The 13,423-nt window shown below is 35.2% G+C and overlaps 1 protein-coding gene across 2 annotated transcripts; it reads left to right on the top strand.

Annotated features, from left to right (window-relative positions):
• The first annotated feature begins 833 nt into the window (after positions 1–833).
• On the top strand, positions 834–13,423 carry LOC148178142 (excitatory amino acid transporter 3-like). 2 transcript variants are annotated; one of them, XM_088029209.1, is made up of 7 exons: positions 834–987; positions 1,543–2,135; positions 2,184–2,226; positions 4,713–4,758; positions 4,803–5,217; positions 12,430–12,759; positions 12,808–13,423. In XM_088029209.1, the coding sequence occupies exons 2-7, from the start codon at positions 1,606–1,608 to the stop codon at positions 12,929–12,931; spliced, it is 1,488 nt and encodes a 495-aa protein (XP_087885335.1). In that variant the 5' UTR covers positions 834–987; positions 1,543–1,605; the 3' UTR covers positions 12,932–13,423. The 2 variants fall into 2 exon arrangements, with proteins under 2 accessions (XP_087885335.1, XP_087885336.1); XM_088029210.1 differs by having other exon boundaries at positions 1,559–2,135.

The raw sequence follows: 13,423 nt of genomic DNA on the forward strand, positions 1-13,423 counted from the left end.
TGCTATGACGTGGTGCCCAAATGGGAGACTACACCGTGTGTCTTATATTTTTTCTTCTCATATTGTATGAGTAATAAAATTTGCAATAGGCTCAGAAACCACGAAAGACGAAGCCTGTCTGATTTTTTAATAGCGAAGCCCGTAGGTTCTTAAAACCTTTTATTCTTTTTTTGATTCTAATGTAGATTTTCCTACATTTTGCCATGCGTAATTAATTTGTATCAGAGTTTTAAAAAACGAAAACCACAAAATATGAAGTTATCTTAACACTTTCTTTGCTAAATGTTAAATGACAAAATGCAATTAACTAGATGGCCATCGGAATTCTTTAGAACTCGGTTTTTTTGTAAACCTAATTTTTTCGAGGCCATCTTTGTTTCATAGTATAACAAATAAACAATCTCAAATTAAAATCCAACGCCACGGAAAAGCGAGGTTCACGAAAAAAGCGAGTCTACAGAATTCCGAGGGCCACCTAGTAATATACTATTTTGCCATGACCGTAAAGTTACCGAACATCCTGTATAAAGAAATGAAATCAGCCACCGCACCTATCTAGTATAATAAAGGATCGATAAATTAAAAAATCACACGTATCTCAAAAGTTTAATTTTAAACATTAAATTACCACTTTTTTCTGACAATGAATTTAGATATAACAATTTCGCTTCGAAAATTGTCCGCATTTTGTTATTTCTGTTGAGTTGTGGTTAAGGACGCTTTTAAAATTCTCCACGATATGCGAAATAATTATGTCTATTTATAAAATGCAACATATAAAGTGAAATATGTTAATATGCAGATAATGGAGTTGTCAAACAACTAACGTTAGTCTGAATTCTCTTTACCGCCGTAAAATCCACTCTCTACTAATCACTCACCAATTTTAATAAATGTTTTGGATGAAGTAGCGTCGAGCGCATGGGAAAATTTTCTTTTGGTGACGTTACTACTCAGTCTATTGAAAAGTATCGATAACATATGCAGGTAAGCTGACGAATTTACTTTTATTACCTCATTATGAGCACCGAATTAATTCAAAATTTTCTTGAAGAAAGGAAAATGAATGGAAAAATGCCATAATTCCCACTAGTTGTTACTGTTATCGTGCTAAAATCTATAAAAAACAAAATGTAACGTTTTATAAAACAATTTTAACTTTAAGTAATTTGTCGGTTTATAACGCAGTTTACGACGGAGGTTTTATTTGCACGGCTCGTTTTTAAACGCTAATTTTTATTGTTTTATTTGTATCATTGTTTTTCCATTATTTCAAGTTTCGATTTTTATTTAGTAATATTTGGAGAAGCAAAGGAGGCAAATTCGTTCAGACCACCGTAACTTGAGAACTTCCTAATACATTATAATAATTATTTATCCAATCTAACGGTGAAATCATCACAATGCTAACCAACAATCTGTTTTTAAAATTATGAGCTTAGTCAAATAAGCAGTCACGCGTTATCTGCTAAAAAGATAAAATAGAAACGGTGTTGTTATCTAAATATTTCTAATTGTCTTGCAATTATAAAACTTTTATAGACATCCTCTCCTCCAGTTGTGCTTGAGTCTCCCAAACGCACCCAGTGATTCTCCAGTGCCAAAATGTCCGAAAACAAAGAAATAACACCCGTCATCGACAACGAAGTGACTGACATTGAACCCAAAGACGCCACTTTGGAAATCCCCGACAAAACCGCGCCACCAAAACCCAACAAAGTCATATCATGCCTAAAATCAAACATCTTAACATTAGCAACAATAGGCGGAGTCGTGCTTGGAGTGGTCGTTGGAGTAATTTTAAAAGAAACCGTGGGCACCTTCACTAACAGAGAGGTGATGTACGTTAGTTACCTGGGAGATCTCTTTTTACGAATGCTCAAGTCTTTGATTTTACCTTTAATTGTCTCTTCGCTAGTCTCTGCGATTGCAAGCTTAGATTTGTCATTGTCGGGTAAAATTGCTGCAAGAGCCATTGCGTTTTATTTAACCACCACTTTTGCTGCTGTGGTGCTTGGAATTGTTCTGGTGGCTACCATACAACCGGGGGCGAATCATGGCGGCGGGGATGCGGGCGAAGAGAGCGAAATTCAAAGAAATGTGCTCACTGTGGACACTCTGCTGGATCTAGTGAAGTGAGTCTCGGTCTGTTTTTGGTTTTGGGGTGAAATTTTCTGTTTTAGAAACATGTTTCCTCCGAATGTCGTACAAGCTTGTATCCAGCAGGTAAACATGTCGTTAGAATTTTTATTGCAGATATTGTTGTATTAATTGATTGATATTACTTGGGTTTAAAGTAAGCCGAAAATGAAACAATTACTTAAGATTTTAAGCTGAGATTAAGAGTAATTGGATTTCGTCATTTTTTATCTTTGACTTATTTTCAAATCTTAACATCTGGCGGATTTTGAAATTTTTTTTTTCGAATTTGCCGCTTTAGTTGGTCCATTAAAGTACTCAATTTGGAGTCGTTTATAGGTATCTATAAAAGTACTCAAAGTAGGAAATTTTGTTTTTTAAGAGTTGGCAGAACTAATTAGTCTGGCTGTCAGCTGTTGCCTGTCAAGTTTTTGGTCAATTTGGATTTTACGATTCGTGTTTAATAAATTGCTGCGTGAATAAAAAATGTATCAATATAATTGAATTGTCCCTTGCGGCCAACAATAATTGTACCTAAATACAATAGATGTGAATGGAGTGCGGGCACTACCGCCTGTAAAGTATGCAACCTCCCACTCTGGGGGATCAACAAGCCCTGCCGGTCCATTTAAATACCATTGAAAGCGTTGTTTAGATGCAGTATTTAATTATTTTTTGAATTGTAGTACTTAAAATGTATTGCCTTAATGATAATTTTGATCGGTGAATAATAAATGTTTAATTTCAGCCAGAATACAAGCTGCTATCTCTATTAATTTTTGGCATATTTTGTTAAATTTTGATAAAATCGTAAATTTCTTTTTTATGGATATGTATATGCAACTTGCAACTTTGCATAATCCATGACGATACTAAATACAGCAGATATGGCAAATTCAATCTATTAGGTTTTTTTAATAAAGCTATTTTTTTGTAATTTACTTCGCGTTAGGAATATCTCTAAAAATTAGGTATTATTCTAAAAGAAGTTGCTTAGAATCGAATTTTAAATTCATTTATACCAAAGGAGGAGTTTTTAAACGAAAAATTTCCTTTTTTTATCGCATACTGTTCTTTTAAGCAGTAATATATTGTATAACAAGAATTGCCAAACCAAAATCTTTAAATTTTGAGTTTCTATTAAGTATAATTTTATGCAAACTAAAAAATAAACAAAATCATTTTTTTAGCAGAAATGAACAAAATAATATTTCATTATCAATAATTAACGATCGAATTTAAAGATTTTAGTATCTTAAAAAAATCGAAATAAGAATCTTAAGTTGAAATTTTGTAAGGAATGTATTCTGAGCAACTTTTCTTAAAAATCGAAGATTTCCAACACCAAGGAAATGTTCACTTTATTCAAAAACTCGTGGACAATCAATCTATCATTTTCAAATAATATTTTCAAAATTTCTTCTAAAACTAAGGAAGATAAAAGCTTATTCATTTAAAGTACAAAGCACTGTATTATTTTTTTTGTCTAATCTGCAGATATTTTAATTTTATTTTAATTCGTTAAGTCGTCATTCGTTGGCGTTTTTGGGCCACTAATTACGCCAAAAGTGTCCTAAAATAAACAATTACTACTCAATGGCAGTATAGATAATACATATTAAAAGATTTCAACCCAACCATAGTAAAAACACAGTCAAAAATTATTAAATACTGCGTCCAAACAACGTTTTCAATGGTATTTAAATGGTTTGTTGATCCTCCAGAGTGGGAGGTTGCATACTTTATAGGTGGTAGTGCCCGCATTCCATACAGGTTGTGAGGTTAGGTTAAAATTCAGTGACAGTGAAACTCAATAAATGTCAAGTTTTAAATTGAATTTGAAAATCAAGTGGCAAGTCGTGGTTACAAAACCATTACCAATCGTGTAACACGAAATCTCTTAGAATTGGAAAATTTAAATTGTTTATTAAAAAAAGGGTGCAAATTCGAAAAAATAGAATAAAGAACTTGTTTTATAATGGCATTGGTGCACTCGTCCCATACAAAACTCCCTACGCCTACGGCTCGTTTTGTACCCCGGGAACTCGTGCACCACATTGGCCATTATAAAACACGTTCTTTAATATACTATTTTCTATTTCGCGTTCATAATGAAGATATTTCGATACGCGTTTGAGCGTATTTCGGTATCGTAATGGACCAATCCCGTGCCAATATTTCCAGGAACATATATTTTTCTTAGGTTGGCAGCAGACAAACCGTCAACCTGCTGTCAACGTTGACAATTTAGATTTTGGTTTTAACAAACAATGATAAATCGATCAATACACTATTATTTCTTGTTGTACTTGGCCTAATAACCTCAAAACGTCATACCTGTCAAACTGACTGAAATTGGATTTGGCTACTTCGATTTTTCCATGATGCCAACTAAAATTCCCTAGATTTCGAAATCAAGTTTTTTCGTTTAAAATAAGTCGAAATAGAAAAAATAGCGTATGATACTTGTTCATAATGCATTTTGCCGCACTTATTACTTTATGACGATTTTAAAACGTGCGTGCGGCAAAATGTTCATTATGAAACGCGTTTCATAATATACTATGTTGTAGTCCCGCACACACTTGGTTCCTCCGTCCGACAATGTCAACGAAACAGGTATTTCCTCAGTGAAACTCACATTTTTCCAACTGATTTTTTAGATTTGTACAAATGGGACATTGGAGAAGAGATTGTTAATGGCACTAATATCCTCGGACTGGTTGTCGTAGCTGTAGTAATAGGCATAGCCTTGGCACAATTAGGAGAAGAAACCAGAACCTTAGCAAATTTTTTCCACAACTTAATGGCGTTGAGCATGAAAGTAACATCATGGATAATTACGTTGTCTCCTGTTGGTATTCTTTTTTTGGTGACTGCGAAGATTATAGAAATGGACGACATGACAACAGTTTTGGGTCAATTAGGATTGTATTTTGCGACTGTTATGGTGGGACTGCTTATCCAAGGGGTCATAATTTTACCACTGATTTACTTCGCTCTTACAAGAAAGAACCCGTTTTCGTATATTTCCAATATGAGTCAAGCCATTGCTACAGCTTTTGGAACAGCTTCTAGGTGAGTTTGGAATTTTATCAAGAAATTTGATCCAATTTATTTTTATTGTTTAATAATCTGTGGTAATGAAAATAAAATCATTTTCTAAATGCCGTAATCATAATAAATTTTATCTACAAGGTGTTTATAAATGTTTCTAGCACCAAGAGTGGCTGTGCACTATTTTTCCGCTTTATTTTCATAATAAATTTTACTATCTTCAAAATTATTTGCTATGTCACTTTGGTCAGTTTAGTGTCTAAGTTTAGTGTCTAACTTCTTTGACATTTCATGAGCTCTTCTTTGCAAATTCAAGCCAGATGACAGCGAAAATCAGCGAGAAATCGTCGTTTTGCATCAAAATAAGCGGATTTCTCTAAGAACTTTGATGATTTCGTGCAGATTTCTGCTGTTTTCTGGCAATTCAGCCGTAGAATCTTGAAAAAAATTAGTGGTTTTGTAGATTTCGAGCTCTTCTTTGCGAATTCAAGCCAGAAAACAGCTAAAATCAGCGAGAAATTGTCGTTTTGCATCCAAATAAGCGGATTTCTCTTAGAATTTTGATGTTTTCGTGCTGATTTCTGCTGTTTTCTTGCAATTCAGTCGTTGAATCTTGACAAAAATTTGTGGTTTTGTAGATTTCGAACTCTTCTTTACAAATTCAAGCCAGAAAACTGGAAAATCAGCGAGAAATCGTCGTTTTGCATCCAAATAAGCGGATTTCTCTAAGAATTTTAATGATTTCGTGCAGATTTCTGCTGTTTCCTTGCAATTCAGCCGTTGAATTTTGATAAAAATTGGTGGTTTTGTAGATTTCGAGCTTTTCTTTGCGAACTGAAGCCAGAAAACAGCGAAAATCAGCGAGAAATCGTCGTTTTGCATCCAAATAAGCGGATTTCTCTTAGAATTTTGATGTTTTCATGCTGATTTCTGCTGTTTCCTTGCAATTCAGCCGTTGAATCTTGATAAAAATTGGTGGTTTTGTAGATTTCGAGCTTTTCTTTGCGAACTGAAGCCAGAAAACAGCGAAAATCAGCGAGAAATCGTCGTTTTGCATCCAAATAAGCGGATTTCTCTTAGAATTTTGATGTTTTCGTGCTGATTTCTGCTGTTTTCTTGCAATTCAGCCGTTGAATCTTGATAAAAATTGGTGGTTTTGTAGATTTCGAGCTCTTCTTTGCGAATTGAAGCCAGAAAACAGCGAAAATCAGCGAGAAATCGTCGTTTTGCATCCAAATAAGCGGATTTCTCTTAGAATTTTGATGTTTTCGTGCAGATTTCTGCTGTTTTCTTGCAATTCAGCCGTAGAATCTTGAAAAAAATTAGTGGTTTTGTAGATTTCGAGCTCTTCTTTGCGAATTCAAGCCAGAAAACAGCTAAAATCAGCGAGAAATTGTCGTTTTGCATCCAAATAAGCGGATTTCTCTTAGAATTTTGATGTTTTCGTGCTGATTTCTGCTGTTTTCTTGCAATTCAGTCGTTGAATCTTGATAAAAATTAGTGGTTTTGTAGATTTCGAGCTCTTCTTTGCGAATTGAAGCCAGAAAACAGCTAAAATCAGCGAGAAATTGTCGTTTTGCATCCAAATAAGCGGATTTCTCTTAGAATTTTGATGTTTTCGTGCTGATTTCCGCTGTTTTCTTGCAATTCAGTCGTTGAATCTTGATAAAAATTAGTGGTTTTGTAGATTTCGAGCTCTTCTTTGCGAATTGAAGCCAGAAAACAGCGAAAATCAGCGAGAAATCGTCGTTTTGCATCCAAATAAGCGGATTTCTCTTAGAATTTTGATGTTTTCGTGCTGATTTCTGCTGTTTTCTTGCAATTCAGCCGTTGAATCTTGATAAAAATTCGTGGTTTTGTAGATTTCGAACTCTTCTTTGCAAATTCAAGCCAGAAAACTGGAAAATCAGCGAGAAATCGTCGTTTTGCATCCAAATAAGCGGATTTCTCTTAGAATTTTGATGTTTTCGTGCAGATTTCTGCTGTTTTCTTGCAATTCAGCCGTTGAATCTTGATAAAAATTGGTGGTTTTGTAGATTTCGAGCTCTTCTTTGCGAATTGAAGCCAGAAAACAGCGAAAATCAGCAAGAAATCGTCGTTTTGCATCAAAATAAGCGGATTTCTCTTAGAATTTTGATGTTTTCGTGCAGATTTCTGCTGTTTTCTTGCAATTCAGCCGTTGAATCTTGATAAAAATTGGTGGTTTTGTAGATTTCGAGCTTTTCTTTGCAAATTCAAGTCAGAAAACAGCGAAAATCAGCGAGAAATCGTCGTTTTGCATCAAAATAAGCGGATTTCTCTAAGAACTTTGATGATTTCGTGCAGATTTCTGCTGTTTTCTGGCAATTCAGCCGTTGAATCTTGATAAAAATTGGTGGTTTTGTAGATTTCGAGCTTTTCTTTGCAAATTCAAGCCAGGAAACATTGAAAATCAGCGAGAAATCGTCGTTTTGCATCGAAATAAGCGGATTTCTCTAAGAATTTTAATGATTTCGTGCAGCTTTCTGCTGTTTTCTGGCAATTCAGCCGTTGAATCTTGATAAAAATTGGTGGTTTTGTAGATTTCGAGCTTTTCTTTGCGAATTGAAGCCAGAAAACAGCGAAAATCAGCGAGAAATCGTCGTTTTGCATCAAACTAAGCGGATTTCTCTAAGAATTTTAACGATTTCGTGCAGATTTCTGCTGTTTCCTTGCAATTCAGCCGTTGAATCTTGATAAAAATTGGTGGTTTTGTAGATTTCGAGCTTTTCTTTGCGAATTGAAGCCAGAAAACAGCGAAAATCAGCGAGAAATCGTCGTTTTGCATCCAAATAAGCGGATTTCTCTTAGAATTTTGATGTTTTCATGCTGATTTCTGCTGTTTTCTTGCAATTCAGCCGTTGAATCTTGATAAAAATTCGTGGTTTTGTAGATTTCGAACTCTTCTTTGCAAATTCAAGCCAGAAAACTGGAAAATCAGCGAGAAATCGTCGTTTTGCATCCAAATAAGCGGATTTCTCTTAGAATTTTGATGTTTTCGTGCAGATTTCTGCTGTTTTCTTGCAATTCAGCCGTTGAATCTTGATAAAAATTGGTGGTTTTGTAGATTTCGAGCTTTTCTTTGCAAATTCAAGTCAGAAAACAGCGAAAATCAGCGAGAAATCGTCGTTTTGCATCCAAATAAGCGGATTTCTCTTAGAATTTTGATGTTTTCGTGCAGATTTCTGCTGTTTTCTTGCAATTCAGCCGTTGAATCTTGATAAAAATTGGTGGTTTTGTAGATTTCGAGCTTTTCTTTGCGAATTGAAGCCAGAAAACAGCGAAAATCAGCGAGAAATCGTCGTTTTGCATCCAAATAAGCGGATTTCTCTTAGAATTTTGATGTTTTCATGCTGATTTCTGCTGTTTTCTTGCAATTCAGCCGTTGAATCTTGATAAAAATTCGTGGTTTTGTAGATTTCGAACTCTTCTTTGCAAATTCAAGCCAGAAAACTGGAAAATCAGCGAGAAATCGTCGTTTTGCATCCAAATAAGCGGATTTCTCTTAGAATTTTGATGTTTTCGTGCAGATTTCTGCTGTTTTCTTGCAATTCAGCCGTTGAATCTTGATAAAAATTGGTGGTTTTGTAGATTTCGAGCTTTTCTTTGCAAATTCAAGTCAGAAAACAGCGAAAATCAGCGAGAAATCGTCGTTTTGCATCCAAATAAGCGGATTTCTCTTAGAATTTTGATGTTTTCGTGCAGATTTCTGCTGTTTTCTTGCAATTCAGCCGTTGAATCTTGATAAAAATTGGTGGTTTTGTAGATTTCGAGCTTTTCTTTGCGAATTGAAGCCAGAAAACAGCGAAAATCAGCGAGAAATCGTCGTTTTGCATCCAAATAAGCGGATTTCTCTTAGAATTTTGATGTTTTCGTGCAGATTTCTGCTGTTTTCTTGCAATTCAGCCGTTGAATCTTGATAAAAATTCGTGGTTTTGTAGATTTCGAACTCTTCTTTGCAAATTCAAGCCAGAAAACTGGAAAATCAGCGAGAAATCGTCGTTTTGCATCCAAATAAGCGGATTTCTCTTAGAATTTTGATGTTTTCGTGCAGATTTCTGCTGTTTTCTTGCAATTCAGCCGTTGAATCTTGATAAAAATTGGTGGTTTTGTAGATTTCGAGCTTTTCTTTGCGAATTGAAGCCAGAGAACAGCGAAAATCAGCGAGAAATCATCGTTTTACATCGAAATAAGCGGATTTCTCTTAGAATTTTGATGTTTTCGTGCAGATTTCTGCTGTTTTCTTGCAATTCAGCCGTTGAATCTTGATAAAAATTGGTGGTTTTGTAGATTTCGAGCTTTTCTTTGCGAATTGAAGCCAGAAAACAGCGAAAATCAGCGAGAAATCGTCGTTTTGCATCCAAATAAGCGGATTTCTCTTAGAATTTTGATGTTTTCATGCTGATTTCTGCTGTTTTCTTGCAATTCAGCCGTTGAATCTTGATAAAAATTCGTGGTTTTGTAGATTTCGAACTCTTCTTTGCAAATTCAAGCCAGAAAACTGGAAAATCAGCGAGAAATCGTCGTTTTGCATCCAAATAAGCGGATTTCTCTTAGAATTTTGATGTTTTCGTGCAGATTTCTGCTGTTTTCTTGCAATTCAGCCGTTGAATCTTGATAAAAATTGGTGGTTTTGTAGATTTCGAGCTTTTCTTTGCAAATTCAAGTCAGAAAACAGCGAAAATCAGCGAGAAATCGTCGTTTTGCATCCAAATAAGCGGATTTCTCTTAGAATTTTGATGTTTTCGTGCAGATTTCTGCTGTTTTCTTGCAATTCAGCCGTTGAATCTTGATAAAAATTGGTGGTTTTGTAGATTTCGAGCTTTTCTTTGCGAATTGAAGCCAGAAAACAGCGAAAATCAGCGAGAAATCGTCGTTTTGCATCCAAATAAGCGGATTTCTCTTAGAATTTTGATGTTTTCGTGCAGATTTCTGCTGTTTTCTTGCAATTCAGCCGTTGAATCTTGATAAAAATTCGTGGTTTTGTAGATTTCGAACTCTTCTTTGCAAATTCAAGCCAGAAAACTGGAAAATCAGCGAGAAATCGTCGTTTTGCATCCAAATAAGCGGATTTCTCTTAGAATTTTGATGTTTTCGTGCAGATTTCTGCTGTTTTCTTGCAATTCAGCCGTTGAATCTTGATAAAAATTGGTGGTTTTGTAGATTTCGAGCTTTTCTTTGCGAATTGAAGCCAGAGAACAGCGAAAATCAGCGAGAAATCATCGTTTTACATCGAAATAAGCGGATTTCTCTTAGAATTTTGATGTTTTCGTGCAGATTTCTGCTGTTTTCTTGCAATTCAGCCGTTGAATCTTGATAAAAATTCGTGGTTTTGTAGATTTCGAGCTCTTCTTTGCAAATTCAAGTCAGAAAACAGCGAAAATCAGCGAGAAATCGTCGTTTTGCATCGAAATAAGCGGATTTCTCTTAGAATTTTGATGTTTTCGTGCAGATTTCTGCTGTTTTCTTGCAATTCAGCCGTTGAATCTTGATAAAAATTCGTGGTTTTGTAGATTTCGAGCTCTTCTTTGCAAATTCAAGTCAGAAAACAGCGAAAATCAGCGAGAAATCGTCGTTTTGCATCGAAATAAGCGGATTTCTCTTAGAATTTTGATGTTTTCGTGCAGATTTCTGCTGTTTTCTTGCAATTCAGCCGTTGAATCTTGATAAAAATTCGTGGTTTTGTAGATTTCGAACTCTTCTTTGCAAATTCAAGCCAGAAAACTGGAAAATCAGCGAGAAATCGTCGTTTTGCATCCAAATAAGCGGATTTCTCTTAGAATTTTGATGTTTTCGTTCAGATTTCTGCTGTTTTCTTGCAATTCAGCCGTTGAATCTTGATAAAAATTCGTGGTTTTGTAGATTTCGAACTCTTCTTTGCAAATTCAAGCCAGAAAACTGGAAAATCAGCGAGAAATCGTCGTTTTGCATCCAAATAAGCGGATTTCTCTTAGAATTTTGATGTTTTCGTGCAGATTTCTGCTGTTTTCTTGCAATTCAGCCGTTGAATCTTGATAAAAATTCGTGGTTTTGTAGATTTCGAGCTCTTCTTTGCAAATTCAAGTCAGAAAACAGCGAAAATCAGCGAGAAATCGTCGTTTTGCATCGAAATAAGCGGATTTCTCTTAGAATTTTGATGTTTTCGTGCAGATTTCTGCTGTTTTCTTGCAATTCAGCCGTTGAATCTTGATAAAAATTCGTGGTTTTGTAGATTTCGAACTCTTCTTTGCAAATTCAAGCCAGAAAACTGGAAAATCAGCGAGAAATCGTCGTTTTGCATCCAAATAAGCGGATTTCTCTTAGAATTTTGATGTTTTCGTTCAGATTTCTGCTGTTTTCTTGCAATTCAGCCGTTGAATCTTGATAAAAATTCGTGGTTTTGTAGATTTCGAACTCTTCTTTGCAAATTCAAGCCAGAAAACTGGAAAATCAGCGAGAAATCGTCGTTTTGCATCCAAATAAGCGGATTTCTCATAGAATTTTGATGATTTCGTGCAGATTTCTGCTGTTTTCTGGCAATTCAGCCGTTGAATCTTGATAAAAATTGGTGGTTTTGAAGATTTCGAGCTCTTCTTTGCGAATTCAAGCCAGACAACAGCAGAAATCAGCGAGAAATCGTCGTTTTGCATCGAAATAAGCGGATTTCTCTAAGAATTTTGATGATTTACTGCAGATTTTGTGCCGTTTTATTGCAATTCAGCCATTAAATCTTGATAAAAATTGGTGGTTTTGTAGATTTCGAGCTTTTCTTTGCGAATTGAAGCCAGAGAACAGCGAAAATCAGCGAGAAATCGTCGTTTTGCATCCAAATAAGCGGATTTCTCTTAGAATTTTGATGTTTTCGTGCTGATTTCTGCTGTTTTCTAGCAATTTAGCCGTTGAATTTTGTTAAAAATTGGTGGTTTTGTAGATTTCGAGCTTTTCTTTGCAAATTCAAGTCAGAAATCAGCGAAAATCAACGAGAAATCGTCGTTTTACATCGAAATAAGCGGATTTCTCTAAGAAATTTGATGATTTCGTGCCTTTGATGCTAGAAACATTCATAAACACCTTGTATCAATTATGTTGCACTCGAACCAAGTAAACGAGAAATAATTTACCAACGTAAATTCGGTTCTTACACTGTAGCAAGAAACGTAACGTGTTATTACTCACGTCTGGTACAAAAAACTCAAACACGTCTTGAAGGCTACAAAACTAATCTACTTTATTTAGCTCAGCGACCCTCCCCATTACCATTCAATGCCTGGAAGAAAAAAATGGAATTGACCCCAGAGTGGCCCGTTTCGCCTTGCCCATCGGAGCGGCCATCAACATGGATGGAACAGCTCTTTATGAAGCAGTTGCTGCCATTTTTATCGCCCAAGTTCGGCAGCTTGACTTATCAATTGGAAATTACATTGCCATCAGTATTACAGCCACAGCTGCTAGTATAGGAGCTGCTGGAATTCCTCAAGCTGGTCTTGTTACTATGGTCATGGTGTTGGATACAGTGGGGCTTCCTGCTGAAGACGTTTCTTTGATTTTGGCGGTCGATTGGTTATTGTAGGTAACATCAAAGAAAGTTAACAGAGAGACAAAGTTGGATTTCAGGGACCGATTTAGAACTGCTATCAATGTGATGGGCGATGCGTTTGGTGCAGGAATTGTGCATCATAGGAGCAAAAAAGAGTTGGGGAAAATTTCAAGTGATGAAGGAGAAGTCGAAGATAAATGATTTAGTTAATTCCACTCTTATTTGTGTCCCCGTCTATTGTTTTTTGCTAATAATAAGATATTCAAGTAGTATTAAATGTATAAGAAATTGAAACGATTTGAAGTGTGGTCATAAATTAACTATGACTGAAGTGTCTGCATGAAAACAAAACGATTTTGTAATATATGAGGGGATTTAGATAAGATTTGATCGGCCGGATTTGTACAAACATTGTTGCCATATTTTTTTACCAATCATAACAAAATAAAAGTGACAAATTGTTCATTAACTGCAATTTTTGTTATTTCTAGATTTGTTTCTTTAATTTTTGTTTATCTTTGCATCCTCCCTCCTTTTAAGTTCACATTTTCTTGGATCTTCAGTATTATCTTCTGGATTTTTTCAATTTTGAATCAAAGCCATCCTAGAATTTTTTTTTTATTAACGTCAAACTGACAGTTATTATTTTATACCAGCGGCGTAGTTGGTTCATAATTGTGAAAATAAACTTAT

The sequence above is a fragment of the Gnatocerus cornutus genome, chromosome 2, assembly GCF_029298725.1.
Source record: "Gnatocerus cornutus isolate USDA-ARS CGAHR chromosome 2, icGnaCorn1.1, whole genome shotgun sequence".
Lineage (NCBI taxonomy): Eukaryota > Metazoa > Arthropoda > Insecta > Coleoptera > Tenebrionidae > Gnatocerus > Gnatocerus cornutus.